The sequence below is a fragment of the Numida meleagris genome, chromosome 6, assembly GCF_002078875.1.
Source record: "Numida meleagris isolate 19003 breed g44 Domestic line chromosome 6, NumMel1.0, whole genome shotgun sequence".
In the NCBI taxonomy this organism is placed as follows: Eukaryota; Metazoa; Chordata; class Aves; order Galliformes; family Numididae; genus Numida; species Numida meleagris.
The window spans coordinates 52,374,575-52,392,766 of record NC_034414.1 but is presented as its reverse complement, the minus strand read 5'-3'; the positions used below and the strand labels follow the sequence as shown (position 1 = coordinate 52,392,766).

The window sequence follows — 18,192 nt, the reverse complement described above, 5'->3', positions numbered from 1 at the left end:
ACTAGCCACAAATTTAAACTAATGCATACAATAATTGACTTACTTATATGGCACATGTTTAGCACCATTAATTAAGGCCAAAATTACATTGCCCAAGGCAGAGAGAGACAAACACAGAGAGCCTCCTCCATCTCGGCTCTTGCTCAGCACTTTTTCACAGCTCCCTAGATCAATGAGATGCAAACGGCTGCGTCCTCCAGACACTGAAACAAAAAGGGGAAAACAGTTGTACATCACGTGCTTGTATGGGCTCAAGCCAGACTGGGTATTCAAAACTTATTCAAATGAAGAAAATAATGAATACAGCATAGGCTAATGACCAAATTAAATATTAATAGTGAGGAAAACCAGAGAGTAGCCACAGCTACCAAAGTTATAGGTGGACTGGCTTGAGGGCTCACTTCACTTTTTCAAGCTTACTGCAAACTATTGTCAAGCTAACCCAAATCCAAGTCATTTAAAAATAAAGAATATGTGAAGATTCATACTTCCTCCTTTGCCACTCTTCTCCATGCGATACTGATATATGTGAAGAGTAAAGAGCATGTGTGAATTCCTCCTATCTTCTTCCTCACATTCAGGTTTGCTGGTACTTCTGGCAGCAATGGCAGCATCAAGAAAAAAGGCAGCCTTCTCTGCTGTTGGGGCTCTTAGCTCACTTTGGTTTTGAAGCTGAAATACAGACAAAAAAAGTCTAATTAGCACATTTTTTCTTTCTGAACTAGCTACATCTCTTGAGAACTAAAAGAAACAAATATGTACACTATGGGAGCACGACTTACAGATTAAAAGCAGTATTTTTTTTTTTTACCGTCTTAAAAGTTGTCGTAATTGCTGTCAGATAAAAGGAAATAAAATTGGAAGAAATTCAGACTCAGAAAATCTATGTTGTGATATCCATTATACCTGGGTTCCACATATTGGATCTTCTCTTAGATAAACCCCGGGAGACTGGCCATCCTGAAGGCTGCCAGTGGCTACTTCAGCTAACAAATCCTTAAGGTTTTCATCCTTGCCACTGATCTCCACAGCAGAGACTCTAATAGAGAAACGAGTCCCGGTTTTTTCTTTACGTTCATTGATTAATTTGAAGAGCCAAGAAATTGCACAGGGGATGATACCGAGGCTTTGTGTGGAGCTATCTTTCCCAATCATGGTAAAAGATTTTCCTAGAATGAAAAGACAAACGTGAACTTAATTCACCTTTCTTGTAAAGATAGTTTCTCTACATATCACCGCTGCACATCATATGCAATGCCACGGACTGCACAGGAAATAGGAAATAACAGATGCAAAAAATGCCATGTATTTAATTATTAATCCATTACTATTTATTCAATTAGTTTTGCCATTTTTGTAACTCTGACCTACAGCAAATTAGATTTTAAAAACATCTCTGATCTTTTGATTTTCATCACAATGCACCTATATATAAACTTGCTCCCGAATAAGCTAATCTGATGTTACATTTTACCTTTTCAAATTAAAACTTACAACCCCAGTGTAGAAATAAACCATGATAAGTTTGCAAAGCTAATTAAAAAGAAATTCTAATCTATTCATATACTCCAGGTTTATTGTTCCAGGAGCTGACAGCATGTAATTACCAGACTGACATAGTAATTAACTGTAACGAATTTGGGAGCTCACCAAGCTTGACATGACCAAAGCAAAATATGCAACCATCTGCACCATTCACAACAGACTGGATTACTTCTGCTACTGTTCCAGAGCATACCTCCGCCTGAAAGAAAAATTGGAGACAAATAAGTAAAAGAGAATATACTGCTATGTTTTTTACTACTCCTCTGTATGAAATGACTCAATATTTTCATATTCTCCCCATTTTTCTGGCATCAGTCCTATTCTTTTAGTAACTGTGCTATCTTAAAAAAAAAAAAAAAAGAAAGACAAAGAAAAAACCCTGCTACTACAGCCTAAAATAGTTTTCAATTCTATTAAACCAATTTTCTTGGAATATTGATTCTATGACTAATGTACCAAACTGAATGCTATCCAACCAGGCTTCCTGCTGGCATAATAGCTTAGCCAAGGCTATTCAGCAATAGTAGCAACTCCACTGAAATTAAGCTACTCAGGAGTGCTCACAGGAATTAAAAAGACATTCATACTGGAGAAAATGCATTAAGATCCCTGAATAAGATTTCATAGCATCACATTTTCCTTTTCCAGGAGAAACAGTATCATCAATAACTTGCTAAAATACCTGAGTGTACTGAAACCCGTTTATCCACATCAGTGAAGGTTTCAAACATACAATACAATGATGCATTCGGTATGGCAACTGCGTGGGGCAGTGGAGGCAGGGAGACGTTTAAATATGTAACTACAGTGAAATGATAAAGCTGTTTGCAAGTTCTTGGCAGTGAGCTTGCCTTGAGGAATGACGCCTGCACAGAAGTGGGTGGGCTGGCCAATGTCACCCAGAAACACCACAAACAGGCCACCCAAAAGGCTCAAAAGACCTGAAAGTGCCTAGCCCAAACCAGGGGTCAGTGATCCACAGGGCTGGTGCCAAAACAGGCACAGCAGCGGGCTGTAGTCAGCCACCTTGCAGCAGGGCTGACCATGGGAGTTTCAGTATCTGTAAGACAAAGCCATTTCCAGTTCTAGACCAATGCTGACATCACGGTTGCAAATCTCTGCACAAGACACTGTTTGGGTTTATGCAGAATCTTAATGCCAGACTCCTGGTGTAGTTACCATTGCTTTAGGAACGGATCTGTGTGGGAGGTATTCTCCATCCTTAGTGCTGGCTGGAACTTAGATCTCATGGGTATTTTTGTCTCTCTACTTTGGAACCCAAAAAGTACATAAAATCCTAGGAGAAGATATATGAGTGGGATTCTGAGCTACAACTCATCATCTTTTCTCAACATTAATATACCTTTATCACCTTGAATGTTTTGTGTTTCATTTTCTTCCAACAAAATCTAACTTTAATAACAACTCCCTGAAAGCAAAGTTGGTCTCCATACTCTACTTAATTTGTTCTGCTTTTTAAAGCTACTCTAGGGTTTTTTTTTCTGAACCCCAGGTTGTGCCCAGAAGGAAATTTCAGGTGGCCCTGATTATAATTCTCACTAAATATACTGTAGTCCACAGTCCTCTCAAATACCAGCCATGCTATCTGCATTTCACATTTAATGTCTGGGGCTACTATTGTAGAAATATAGCATTCTGCATGGCATGAGAGCCATCAGCACCACCATCAAGATAAAATACTCTGTCAAAAACGTAGAATAAGCAAACTGGAAAAGGTGATGAAAACATAAAAGCTCCCTAACAACTTCAGTATAATAGCTAACCCTGTGGTACTGCATCTCCTAACAGCAGCATTTAGCTTTTAACATTAAGTACATGCTCACTGAAAGCAGTGGGGAAGGAGATTCTTTGTGACATCAAATGGGTTAAAACTTAACTGGATGGAAAAGTGGACTTCAAATTGGCTGTGTCTTTCACTAACAAGAGAAAACACACAAAGATAATTCAGTCAGCAAATCCATCTCCCTTTATTTTACATCTTGGCTAAACTGAAAATATCTGTCTATTAATTACTGTTATGTATGGATTTTTTTTCCAATTATTAGGCAACTCATTCAAATAAAATTCCCCAGAAACAGAAAGTACTCTAAAGGCAGATCAAGTGCAAAAGACAGGAAATTTATGCAAGTGACTTGAGTACCTGTGAAGCATCCTGGGGGAAAACTGCATCAAAGGCAAACATCTTCGGGACAGCAACAACACCTCTTCTGTGACCTCCATTGGAAGGCCCACTCGTCACTGGATCATAAAGCGTGATTTGCTTTTTTCGAGGATCTACCTTTAGGAAGGACATGGATTCGGATGTTTCATGAGCTCCTTGAGAGGGACAAATCCTTACCATCACTTTCACCTGCAAGTATTCAGAAGAAAGTGACAACTTTATTTCCAAGCTAGAGATAAACACATGCATAGCATTCTTCCGTAATGCACTTCCCCTCCCAAGACACAATCATTTGTATTACTTAGGTGTGTCAGGACAACCGTGGGACAAAACCAGAGCCAGATTTTTCAGGCTGGTTTCCACCTGGGGGTTTTCATTGAATTAGCTTTCAAAGGTGCACTTTGTCCTTTCCGTCGACTCCGTTCCAATTTTAATTTTTCAATTTCCAAATGTCTGATCTGCAGGTATAATCCACTGTATGCCGTGCCTAAAGAAAAGAAAACTCTAGTCTCCTACCTTCCATGTGCTTAATGTGACCAAAAGTACAACCTAAACCATTCCAAAAATCCATGTGAATAATACAAAGCTGAGAGAGTGAGCACATTTAAGCTGAACTAAATCTGGAAAGTTTCAATTTCTTTTTCACATTACTGTAATAAACAGGTGCTCCTCTTATAGCTTTCCCAGGCAGACGCCTTTATGCTGTTATTGCTAGGCAGTTTGGTGGTTAGCTGAAGATTTAATGGCAGTCTCAAAGAAGGGAAGGAAAAAAAACATTAGAAGCTTGAAAAGAAACTACTCACAAAGTACATTTTACTCCTACATATGGCATTTTAAGGCAGCACTTTCAGATATGTTGGCTGCGATTTTCCAAGCAGCTCATGGAAGCCAAGTGACCGGGTCTCACTGAAGTTCAGCAAAGGCTGCACACCTGCTTCTTTTAGGCTTCCTGGAAGTTATACTCCTATTTTGAAAAGCCATGAAATACTGCCTCACACCTATTCACAATCATATTTCCTAACAAAATGCTCTCAGGACAGAACCAGTGTATTTTACACACCTGACACTGAAGTAAATGACTGTTACAGGAGCAGTGTCACCCTGCTGATCATCAATTCTGCACTGCCCTGCAGATCAAACGTAGAAGAAAACTATGCTTGGCCAGAGTGACTCTCCCTGGCCAATAAAAAATGCTTCAAAAACAAGCGGAACAACTGTATTACATGCTCATTTAGCTAACAAACTACTTTCCCAGCAGCAGTGGGACACCTAGTTTTGCTGGGTGAAGAATCTCCACAGCTGTAATGCACCACAGCCAGCCGAGCTGGAGCAATCCACACTTGCACTCTCCAAAGCACCCATCAGGACCTGCACATTCCATAATGCAACTGGTGACCCAAACAAAAAACCCACTCCTCCTTCTACAGTGCTTGCATCTGATTTGGATGGAGAGTGAGAGACAGCAACCTTTCTGCTGCAAATCTACCAGCTGAACACTCCAAACAGAGAGCATAGAGTCATTTGTTGATTTCAGACTCAGCTCTAGCCCCAAGCTGGATGTTACATGGAAAGATGGGTTGGAAAGCACTCATCTTTGATAAATAAAGAGCCTCCTTTTCTGTAACTTGCTATTGCTAAATTTAATCTTAAAACTGCCAGAGCAATTTGGGTCTAAGAGTCTGAGAATATTCTGTGTCATGAGAGTACTATTTCATTAAAACAGTGTGCATTTATTTTACTGCCACATTCTCTTTGTCTTTGATAAAAAAAAAAAAAGCACTCTGAAGTCAGCACCTCCCCATCAGTCCTGCATCCAGAGAAATAATGGCAAAGGAAGACCTGAAACTGAAAACACTCCTCAGCAAAGCATGGCTGGGAAATGTAGGCCCCCCCAGCACTGCAAGGAACAGACCCCAGAGCAGGCTGAGCCATCTTCTAGGACTGCCCTTCATACCCGACAAGGTGAGAAGGTAACGGCATGTACCACTCTGGCACCTGGTGCACACAAGTGAAATGCAGTGCCCAGGCCACGATGAGCCACAATGGACAGGTGAGTGCAGCACTAAGCACCACACAAACCATCCCTGCCTTTGTCAAGGATGGCTAATTTGATTATTTTCATGTCATTCCTCAACTGTTCCATTTCTCCAGCTCCTCCATTCTGTGGGGGGTAAGGTGCATGCAGGCATCACCAGCACAGCCATGCAGGGGTATGACTGAGTGTCATCACAAAGTATTCTCAGAAAGCAGCTATAAAAGCTTTTTCCCAACATTTTTTTCTACCAATGAATTTAAGGAACAATTGACCCCTCCAGTAGCACCGCAGGAGGCTCCACCGAAGGCAGCAGCAAATTCTTCTGCCTATTGACTCGAGCAATCCCCTCTTCTTTTCCTTACACTTTTACACTGTTGTGAATATGAAAATACTGCCCCTTTTACACTGATACAAATATAAAAATGCAATGCCGGAAAATAATTGAACCTCAGAACAAATGAAACAGCTGTTTCAAAAGCAAAGTGATCAGAGGTGACAGATTCAAGGCTGCTTCCCTATAAAAGCTCCACTAAGGCAGTTTTGTGTATTAGCCTCTTAGCTCAACCTTGACGTGCTACCAAAACACTCAGAAAATAACTACCCTAAGGAAAAAGAGAAATACATATATATGTATGTATTTATAGAAAATACAAATGCCCAACTCAGGGCCTCTTGATTAAAAATAATTTTAAAATATGCACTATTTTCAAAGAATTTCCCTAAACAGTACTTTCTTTTCTCTCTTACGCTTACTACTAGATTATAGCAGCCAGAGTTTGCATAAGAGGAAAACTGGTTTCCTCCTGACCCAAGCAGCAAGTTTCTTCTATCAGAGTGTTGCTCCACATAATAAAAAGATGGCTTCAGTCCCAGAAAAAAATTGTGTGTGTCAAAAAAGCTTTTTGAGACTAGCAGAAAGATACCAAAATTTCTTCCCATAATGGATCAGATTCCAACTCCTAACAATCTTCGACGGTCACATTCACCTTTACAGTGAAAACTTTCAAGAGAAATGGGAGGGGGAAGAGAAAAAAAACAGCTTTTAGTGTTTTGCGTATGAAAGCTGGTTTGCAGAATAGAAAACACTGATTTCGAATTTATCTACATTTACCTACAAGTGAACGTTTAACGTTTAAAGCTATCCATAAGAGATTGTAGGGTCATAATGTGTTGCTCGTATTCACAGTGCTGAGCTGGGCACTCACTCACTTCACTCTGAAATGCAGAAACACTCATCTAAGTACCAACAAGAATAAAGATTAGCCAACCCTATGGCTTCAAAGCAGGAAAAACTAAAATTTAGGCAGATCCTGGGTGCCCACACACGATTCTCACTACATAAAATAAAGGTTTGGCATTATGTATTATTCTTCTTATTCTCTTTTGTTCCAAGAGCAATTCAAGAAAATACATGAACCTTAAAGTAACTTTGGCTTGTAACTAGAGAGCACAGGGGCAATATCTGCACTGCACTCAAATGTGGTTGTTGCTTTTTTTTGCTTATGAAATGAATGACTAGAATTAAATGCAATAACATTAATTTCAGGCCCACTCAGGATTACATCCTCTGTTGGCAGATGTTCAGCAGTATGGCTGCTTCTGATGCAGAGTTCCAACTGCAGCAGTACCAGCTGCTGATAACACTTGCATGAAGCAAAGAAACCACAAGAGGAGGAATTTAAAGAACAAAGAAACAGAAAAGTAAGACAAGACTGGAAAAAAATAAAGAGGAGAGCTAAAAGTAATGCCAACAGAGAACACACAAAAGAAAGGAAAAACAATACAAATAAGGTGATCCCAGAAAAGTCATCTCGGGCTCAGACTATCTCCGCCTTGGCCACTTTCAGACTCTGCAAGGAGAGCTAAGATGGCAAATTCTTCCTGTGAAAAGGATGAACCTCCTTGTTATAATGAGAATTCTTAGTGACTCTTTGTATTGCTCTTTTCTGTCTTCTTCAACGTCACACAAAGATACAGAAAAAGAAAATGAATTACAGGTAAAAGTTTATAATCATAAAGGATACAAGAATTTTTACATACACGTTCAGAGAGATACCGAATACTGTTTAGAGACTCAGTAATTAACTGACTCTAATTCTGTGGGTTTTGTTTGGGGTTAACACCTAAGTGGACTTTCCAAACTTTTTTTTCCACAGGAACTAGGAGGTCAGCAGAATTGCTGAAGGAAATCCTATTAAAATCAAAAGTGTTTGGGAAAAGAAGATGGCAAACATCCTGAATATGCTGCTAAAGGATAAATAAATAAATGAGCACAGAATTTGGAAAAGCCCTGGAAACGGGTGGCATGAGGTCAAAGGCCCACCCACTCAGCACAACAATGAGTATAATTTAAACTGTCACTGGCAAGGATAGGAGAAAGGTTCACAACAATCAAGGATTTTTTTATTATTATTTTTTAATTAAGTTTCTGTTCTGATGGTGGAAGTCAGGGAAAAGATAGGTTACAAAAGCACACACCAGCAAACCAGAATTCCCTTCCTCCAGCCATGGGGCAAACACAGTAGATGGATGCTGAAGCATAAAAACAAACATCGTAACACTTTTATGTTTCATGCATATATAAAGAATTTTAAGTGAGACAAGCTGGCAAAGGGCTGATTTATGCAGAAAAAAAATCTCATTTGCAGAGTCAGAGGGAAAAAAAAACCCTTATGTGAGCTACAGTGGCTATGAGTAAGACCCATATAGTTTTAGAAACATCCAATGAGACCACTAAAGAACCACAGATCCTGTTAAACACTCAAATATCAGTAATCTGCGGGAGCTCTAAGCCAAAGCTCTAGACTTTGACATCTTTGACTATTTTGAAAGTCAAATATAGATGCACATTTAACAATTCTGACCTAAACACTGAAATTCCTCAGAAATTGAGGAACATACCTCCTGGCTGGCACGACCCTTTCTCCTTACAGGCCATCACTACTGTCTACCCCATTTCACACCTAAGGGTTACCAGAAGAGACCTTTCACCCCATCCCCACACGATGGTCATTGTTCCCACATTGAGACCTCCAGAAGCACCAGTCCCACACACCCTCCTCATGTGGGCCAGTGACCTCCAGACTTCCTCTCATATTATGTACCAGATGGAGTTAAGAGAGCAGGATGAGGTAGTGACAGCAACCTAAGTAACAGGCTGGCTGCAGGACAGGTCAAGATAGCACAAAACATCAAGGATATGTCAGTGTCAAAAAACAGGTATGGGAAAAGCAAAAGACAGGCCAAAAAACCACGAAAACCAAATTTCAAGGCAACTCTCTGACAGCAAGGCATAAATGTGAGACTGATGGCCAGAGGCAAGCTAGCAGTCTTTTCTAATACATTCCATATATTTTGGATATGCTGAACCGAATGGCGATACAGCGAAGCCACGCATCAGTGAACATGAAACTCCTCAAAGACCAGTGAGGCAAGTGTCATCTCAGAAGAAATCACATCCATTGCTGAATTTTTAGAGAAAAGAGCCAGTGATAGCAGAGAGAATGACACAAACCTACACAATTTTAGACAGAAACAGCCAAGAGACTGAGACAGTCAGGTTCACATTGATTATTACCCTGTAATCAAGAGAGATGGAAAGGATATCAACACTGAGACCAGAGAAAGGGGAAGGACTATCACACTTGAAACAAAGAAATAGAGTATTTGGATTCTGTCCCTAATACTATCATAGACTTCTACAGTACGTTTTACAGGACGTTTATAAAAAAATACAGCATATATCATAAAGCTGATCCTTTACCTTTCAGTAGAGCAAAGGATGCCAAATAATCTACAGAGTTTAATTTGGGGCAGACATGTAGACATAAAAAACTCTACTAATTCACCAAGCAATTACTAGAGTCCATGGCATTTTGAATGCTGAGGAAATTAAGACCCTGACCCAGCCAAGTATGTTAACACAGGCATAACTGTAACATATGGTGCCTCCTTTGAAATCAATGGATTTGCAGTGTTCATGTGTTTATGGTGATGCTTTGTTAGCATTTGATGCTTATACAGTTGTCAAGTTTCAAATCAAACAGAACAAGAAGGAAAAAAACAGAAGGAATGTATTAAAAGCATGTAAGATTTTAAAATACATGGGCTCAGGACTTATTTTTGCTAAAATAAGCTCTCTGACTTTATCTCTCTGTATTTTGGGAAAGTGCTGGCACTATACTGGAATCCATTCTAAAAATGCTGGTCATATTCTACATTACAACAGTATCATAATCCCTAAATGAACAAGCAATTTGGTCTTTAGCAATAAATGTCATTATATCAAATTTGAATGGACACTAAATATTCCCTGGAAACACACATCTTTGACAGGCATCATGCAGCCAGGAAGTTAATCTTGTCCAATGTTCACAAAATGGCATATAACAGCAGGTTAATTAAATAACTATGTTTAGGCATCATCCACCATTCTGAATTAAGATTTCTCAGCAAGAAATTACAAAGAATTCACATTCTCTTGAATAAAGGCCATTTTCCAATGAAATCACTTGTTTCTCCACTACAGTCTAAATCAAATTAGAAAAGTCTTAGTTCAGAGCCAATATTTTTCATGGATTTAATTGTAACTGACAGATATATAACCCTTGCTAAATTGGTAGTTCTTACAAGCCTTTCACATACTGCCACCACCGATGGATGGCAAATTTATATGCAAAATTGCTATGCTAGCATAGACCATTTAGCTCCCCTGGGAGAACCTTTAAAAAAAAAAAATCACTTCTGCATTGTACTCTATTAAAGAAGAATTGATTCTCCACTCCCAGGAGACATGAAGAAAATTATTCTATTTTTAAAAGGTAAAAACAAAATAGAAGAAATTGTGTATTTTAATCTAATCTCTCACGTTTTTGTTTAAGTAGTTCTATGCATTTCATCAGGGAGGTACATACTTTTTACTATATAGGGCTACATGTGTGGATTGAAGAGTACTCAGTATGATATGTGATTTATATCAGAAATAACACTCTAGTCATTAGGAAACAAGCAGCAATAAAGATGACAAAATTAAGTACCTATTTGTTATCCATCATCAAACCATCGTAAGAACCAGTGAATGGGACATACAGCACACTTAAGAAAACCCTGCATGATCAGTAAATCATATTAGCGGTAAATAAGCTTTGGCTTGGTAAAGCATAAAAGAAAGTAGATGTCTAAAACACATAAATGGAGACCAATATGTCAGACATGTCTGTTGGACAGGTATATACAATTCAGGTTCTCTATAAATGTTCCCCTTCTATTGTCTCACATAGGAGGCTTCTGTCATTCTAACATAAAAAAAAAGAAAGGATCCTTGAAAGAGACAAGCACTTAAAGTTGCTTTTGTAAGTGATGCGGTATTATAAAGAATGATCTGAATAGAACTCCAGAAAAAAACATTTTGCATGAAAAAGGCTTCCTACCATGCTAAAGAAAAATAGCAAATTAGAATGCTACACAGCAGCCACTGTAAAAAGGATGTCTTTTTTAATACCACAATATGATAAATTACCTTAAGTAGCACATTAATGTCAGAAATCAAGCACAATCTAACTTCTTTCCAGTGACAATATTAAATGGCTTTCAGACGTCTTTCCTACTATTCTGACATTAAATTTAATAACACCCAGTGAGACCACAAAAATGATTCAGTTACAAGAATCATAGTGTACTGGATCATTGCTTTTTAAGTAGGATTCAGCTAGATGATTCGGACTCTGATGTTTTTGGCACATTCAAGCAAAAGGTACGAAATTTGCTACGTATCATCTATTGGTAGTGAGCAAAATTCCTTTTATATTCAGTTTGTATTGATAACGGGATTCTCCTTTGTGTGTGAGGGTTTGATAATTGTTGATCATATGAAATACAGGTCTCAGACAGACTTACAACTCCAGACTGTTACTTTTTTTTTATTTATTTTCATTTTAACCTTTTCACTGCTTGGTGTTCCTGAATACTGAAAACCCTGGAAGTAGCTGTAAGAGTGTATAACCTTGTGCACTCTTAGTAAAGAAAAGCAAGCAAAAGGTATAATTAAAGATTTGTATCACAGGATAAATCCACACACTTCTGCTGAATTTATGATAATTGAAAATTTGGTATTCGTGAAATGTAAAAGAAGTTAATAAGATATTTACTACCAACTTTCCAAGACATTACTTGAAAAAATGAGAAGTTATAAATAGAAATTGCAAAAGATACATACACATAGGGTCTCTGCTGTACTAAGTCACTAACATATTCAACCTCTGAAAGCCATATAGCTATATTTCACCACAGTAGAACTGCACGATACACATGGAGATGATGATGTTAGATAAGAACAAATTTAAACCTTGGGTTCACACGATCAGTAATTGAGTTCAAGTGCAAGAACTGGTCACACGGTCTTTTCACATTCCTGCCCCCTCCAGCAGTTTTGACAGTACATAGTCTTTCTTTGCTACAGTCACACAGTTCAGAAAATGCAAGAATTCCAATTCAGACCTCTTCTTTTCCCTGAACATACATTAGGCTCACAAGTTCAAGACAAGATCCTACAAACAGTGACAGGACTTGTCAGCCAGAATGACTAATTCCAAATCACTACAGAAGTAACCAGTGTAATCTTGACACTCAATTCAGTGACTTCCTTAGATTCAACTGCTCTCTACCCCAGTTCAGAATAACTCTTACTCATTTGTTTAACATTGAAACCAATTGAAAAGGACTTAATGCATAGGGAGGCTCTCCACTGAATTTGTGCTTCGGCTATAACAAAGTTTATTTGGCAGGATAAGCAAATAGTCATGGTAGGACAGCTCTGAAAGTGCAAATCAAATAAGGAACTTAAAATTCCAGGTACAGATGCTAATGTTTGGTGAGGCCTTTTATTTTCTCCAGAGGTTTAGGTCCAGGTCTGTGCTGGCAGCAAAGCACACCATTGCTGTTCCTGCATGCGGTGGTCTTAGATCCAGCAAAAGCTCACCTCTGAGAGGGTCCTTTAGAGATATATATAGGGAGAGGAGGGAAAATCATTATGTTTCCTTAGTTCTTACCATCCTTTATTACATTTCTTATAAGTTAATGTGTCAAGGAAGAAAGTCAGCAAAGAAACACAGACAGTGACAGTTCAAACATGATGAGCATGAAGAGGATCACGTAGTTATATCATATTTTTGGAGACTCCTTACAACTAAAGATGCTTATTCTTGCCTCCTGAACAGTCAATACAGCATTTCTTCAGAAGCTCAGATTCATGATAGCAAAAATAATGCTGTAGCTTCCATGATGGCTGCTAAAACGGGTTACAGTCATGACTGATTTCTTTACAATTCTTTACATCTGGGATTACAGCTGCTTTTCCTATATATATTTCCTTGTGTTAGTTAATATTTAAATTTCATCTGACTCTTTATCCACCCAATAATCTCAGTACCAAGAGATCTTTTCACAAGTTCTCATAGTCAGTTGTAGCTTTGGCTAGCCCAAATAGGTACCTTCACCACCTTACTCAAATCATTTAGGAAGACACCAAACAGCCCGGACCTCCATTTGACACTGTGGCTAACTTTGCTGCAGTGCTGCATCTAACCTTTGGTTTCCTATCAGCTAGTAAGCCACTAGAGAATACACGACAGCTTAGGGTTTTCTGAGAAATCTAGGTCAGGGTGCTTGTCAAAAGCTTTTTCAAAACCCAAATACACTCAAATCAACTAGATCACCCCATTCAAATGCTTACTGACTATTCTGTAGAGCTCTAACATATGTGTTCTGCTCACAAAAGCTCCATTAACTGATCCCTTCTATATCATATTAATCCCTGTTTGCTAACTTTGATCTTTATTGTTGTTTCAACCACTTTGCCTGGTTGCCTGGCCTGAAAATCAGGCTTGCAGGTTCCCTTTGGAGCCCATTTTTCTCTTTTACCTCCAAAGTGACATCACATTTTCTACACTCTCTTCCTATGTCTCTTCTAAATGTATTGTATTGAATACCAGATAAAAGATAATCTTGAGTAACGGTGAGGGGAGTAGCTAAAATGTATGCAGATGGGGAGATAGAGAAAGCCAATCATAATGGACATCATAAATGTTTCAACACTGACTTAAGCAAGTCTTTTGCTCTAAACTTTCAAGAGAATTACAAAAGAAATGGGACTACCTAGCGTATGTCCGAATATTAACAGTTAGTCTGTGTAGGATCCTGGTCTTGTTCACTAGTTCCCTCTTAATACAAATGGTACTTCCTCACAGCTGACATATCATTCACCACTTCAACTTTTTATGAAGGGAGCTACACTGCTCCCATTGATGAATCAATGACACTTCATGGGTTTCCAGTTTGTTTCTACATTTTTCATTGTCACTTAATGTATACATTTCTCCTTAAATTTTATCTCTTCAGCCCCTTCACAATATGAAAACTTGTATTGCTGTATAGTATCCTGTCATATTCTGAAAGAAGCCATTTGACAAGAGGGACATTAAAACTTGTCAAGCTATCTGTGCTCAGAGGAATCAGCCCCTTGAAAACAGCAAGGACTGGACCTCAATGGGTCGTTCTCAAGTTAGTAAGGTGAAGTCAGGCAACCACCAATACTGGTGCATTCTCACCTATGCAGCAGATACCAGCAAGAAAGCAGTCCTCCACATCAAAAATAACCATGAAAGACAAAACAGCAGCAAGCAGGGAGGTGAAAAAGGAGAACACTGCCTCAACAGCTGCTTAACCCACTGTAATTGCACAGTAATAACAGGGCCAGGCACACTGCTGATCTGGGAACAATCACTGAAACCAAAGAAAGAGCCAGCCACAGCCACGGGTGCTGCACTAGGAAAAACTGACTCCAGAATCCAGCATTGCTTCTATCCACACGTGTTATCTCATACTTACTACTGGACAGGCTGCAAGAAAAGTGTGAAGAAAGAGATAACCAGGAGGAGCGTAACGTGAAAAGCTGTTAGAAGAGGAAGGACCAAAAGGTAACAGAGGACCACAGCACATCTGCCAGCATTTGCCAATTGTGCTCTCAGTTGCAATGCTACTTAAATTGAGGAAGAACGGTAATTCCTATCATTACCATAAGGAGATACTGGGCTGGCTAAATCTTGACCAGCAGATGTTGGCGAAGAAGAAAATACAACAGAGAATGTAACCATTATAACAATGAATTAAATGTTACCAAAAGTGGCTTGGCATTGCTCGGAGAAGGTGAAACTCAGTATTCAGTCCTAAAGAACTGAACATTCTGCGTAGGACTGAAATTTTCCTTAGACCATAAAGTCTAAGAATTAGAATAAATGATATTTTATTTTGCTGGGTGGTTTTTGTTTGTTTGTTCTTACAAAAAAAACCTACATTGTCAAGTTGTAATTTATAAAGTTGCAAAAAATGAATAGGTTAAGAGGGTTTAAGATGTATTGCACGTTTTAAACCGTGGGTCACAGAAGATGCCTCATTATTTTTTGAAGAGCATTAAAACTAGGAAATAGCACACCCCATCACCACTTTAATGCTCTTCAGTCTTAACTCAAGAATGAATTATGCTATTAGCAGAGAGTTCTTATCTCCAGCACAGCACAAGGGTTTTCCAAATGGTGGTCAACTAGCACATTATGAGAAGTCCACAGCTGGAACCTTGGGCCCAAACAAACAGTACCTTCAATTATATTTTCAGCCAAAAGCTACACAGCTGAGACACCTGAGGGTCAAACACCAGCTTGTTGATCCGTAAAAGTCTGAGAATTCCTGGTGCAATCTGCCAGACAGGACAGAAATACAAGCCACGCTGCCAGCATGCTCTCTCTCTATATATATGCCCTGGATCGTGTGGTCTACCTACTTTTTCCGTCAGTGAAATATATACATATTCCATGTTGGAGAAGCTCATGCAATTGAGTACGTGGGCATAGCCCTGGTCTGTGGGTTGGTACAAGGTCCTGCTCTGATCCACTGCATACTGTTAGCCCTTTGAAAGACGTTTTCTGTGCTCACTGATTAAAAAGGTTGGTAGACCACTTGACCTAAGGCATAATTTCCTACCATCTGGGATCATTCACTTGATGTTTAGACTTTGCTGATCTGTTTGAAGACAGCAGCTAAACCAGAGTTTTCTGCAAGGCACAAGTCATGCTGATAAGCTCCACTGACCACCCTCAAAGTGTAGGAAAAAGGCTACACACAGCTGTAGGCATGTGAGTGTGGTGAGGTACAGAGACAGTTCTTTGAGCTGTCAGCACAGGGAGATGTAAGCACACTTTAAAGGTCTTCCTAAGCCCAAAAGCCTCAGAAATGCAATGCTCCACATCGTTCCTCATGCCACAGCTAAGTGCTAAGCCTCAGGGAAAATAGGCAGGCTCTAATGGGCTCTGCTAAAAGATACGCATAGAATGGATGTTCCTTGGCAAACTCTTCTTCCACCTCAGAATCTCTACTGTGTCGTTAGCTGCATTCCACCATTTAATACTGCATCATTTTTCTAACAAATTTTAAAAACAGGGGCAGAAAGCACATTTTCATGTATGCGTTTCTACCTGCTTAAAGATAACCCCAATTACTCCTTTGTTTTTATTTATCACAAACTCACCAGCTAAAGAGAATAAAGATTATTTTCTGAGAGTAACAGCATGTCAGTTATAAGTACTTAGGCTGGCAATCTCTTTATGTTAATGCTGATTTCTATGGTTAGTCAAGGTGCATATTTGAGCTTTCTTATGCACATTAGGTATTTCAACTCTATCTTCAAACACGAATCACTTGTAACTTATGTAAATAAGTATTCAGACTGTCATGTAGGTGATTAAACTGTTATAAATATAAATAAAGCTCTACGTAATTAGGTTGTATTTTAATTAATTTTAAATAAAATTAGCACAAATTTTACAGTTTGAAAGGTGCTAGATTTCCCAAGCTGGAGAGACATCTATTTCTCTCTAGCTACTTGATTTCCACAGAATTACTCCTGGTTTACACCAACATGTGAAGCAGAGGGAAACCAAGCACCCATGGCTATCTCCCTTACTCACTGCAAACAGACAGCATCAGTGACTGAGCTTTGCTGGTCACAAAGAGACTGCTTCTGCCAAAGGTGACACCTGTATTTGCACTGGTTTTGGACCAAAGAAGTCAAAAGAAATTCCATATTTTGCTTTAAGAGAGGAAAGGACGGAATAACCTTTGTCAATATTGCTGTCAGTGACTTTAACTGGTATTAGTGTAGCCAAAATTTATGCACTGAGTCTGCTCTGAAGCTGCAAACGTTTTCCAAAGTCAACAAATGATAACAGCTCTCAGTCATATTCAGACAGATGTATGTACCTCTCTCACCCAAGACCATTCCCTTGAACCTATCCAACCCTGTCCTAGGCTGAAAGCTTCTAGCCCAATTAAAATAGATCTGGACACCAATTTTAAAAAATTGAAATCCAAAGTTACCTTTCCAATGCCAGGGTTGTCCTTGATTTTGGACACAGCTCTCAGAAGGCATGGTGGTGCTGGGGGAGGACAGAGCTGCAGGATGCCACTAAAGTTAGTAGCATAAATAGAGAAGTCGTGTGTGTGTGGCAGGGGTGGATGATATTTCTTTCTCTTCGAAGACAGGTTAAGCTTCTGTGCTGCTCTGTATAAAAGTAATAGCAAGAAAGGACAATGTTACTAGGTGTTAACGGCAATCTTGACCGGACAAACAGATGTTCATTGTCATCATTGCCTGTTTTAGCAAATCAAGTCATTGCATTCTAATCTGATTTCGTAAGGACAAAACATCAGGAGACTAATAAAAGGAAATATGGGTAGAAAATCACGAGTGAAGTGTTCAGTTAATTTCTCCCTCAGTAGAGTTTCAATTATAATCTAACTTTCCTCTCCTCCCCCCAACAGCTTGACAGCTGAACCCTAAAATGCTAAAATCTCACTGACGTAATAAAAAGTTGAAATAATCCCCTTGTCACTGTAAGGACCAGATGGACTTTGCTGGTGATAACATTATGCAAGCATTGCTTTGTACAATGACACTCCAAGTCAGCTAAGCCTAGATCCTATCTTGTTGGCCACGCTGAAAATCCTTAGATAACAGAAAATTTCCTTCCAGAAAGATTGCTTTTTTCCTCCTCAATTCCATTCTTCCACATTAAAAGGGAAAGCTATTAGAGAGACAAGCTTTAATGTTTAAAATGATAATGATCCTGCTTTTGAAATGCAGAATTTCAAAACATAAGAGATGAAGAAGGAAAAATTAAAACGTACAATTAAAACTGTAACATTCTTCCTTGTGATTAAGAATAGCAACAAAATCAGTTTCTATGCTATTCCCCACCAGCAACACCAAACAGTATAGCAAAAAAAAAAAAACAGAAACTTGACTCTGCATCAAAACCCGCATGGGAAAATACACCCTACAGAGTTATGTAGAACAAGTATCTGCATAAGTAAGTGCACAGTA

At 38.9% G+C, this 18,192-nt stretch overlaps 1 protein-coding gene across 2 annotated transcripts in view; it reads right to left on the bottom strand.

Moving 5' to 3' along the window:
- The window catches only part of KIF26A (kinesin family member 26A), a 99,102-nt gene that overhangs the window by 11,718 nt on the left and 69,192 nt on the right, over positions 1-18,192 (bottom strand). For both annotated transcript variants that reach the window (XM_021402834.1, XM_021402833.1), the window contains exons 5-10: positions 17,187-17,370; positions 3,707-3,916; positions 1,651-1,744; positions 907-1,169; positions 489-672; positions 44-203 (exon numbers count right to left, since the gene is read on the bottom strand). In XM_021402834.1, the coding sequence (XP_021258509.1) occupies positions 44-203; positions 489-672; positions 907-1,169; positions 1,651-1,744; positions 3,707-3,916; positions 17,187-17,370 (1,095 nt within the window). The remainder of the gene's footprint in view (positions 1-43; positions 204-488; positions 673-906; positions 1,170-1,650; positions 1,745-3,706; positions 3,917-17,186; positions 17,371-18,192) is intronic.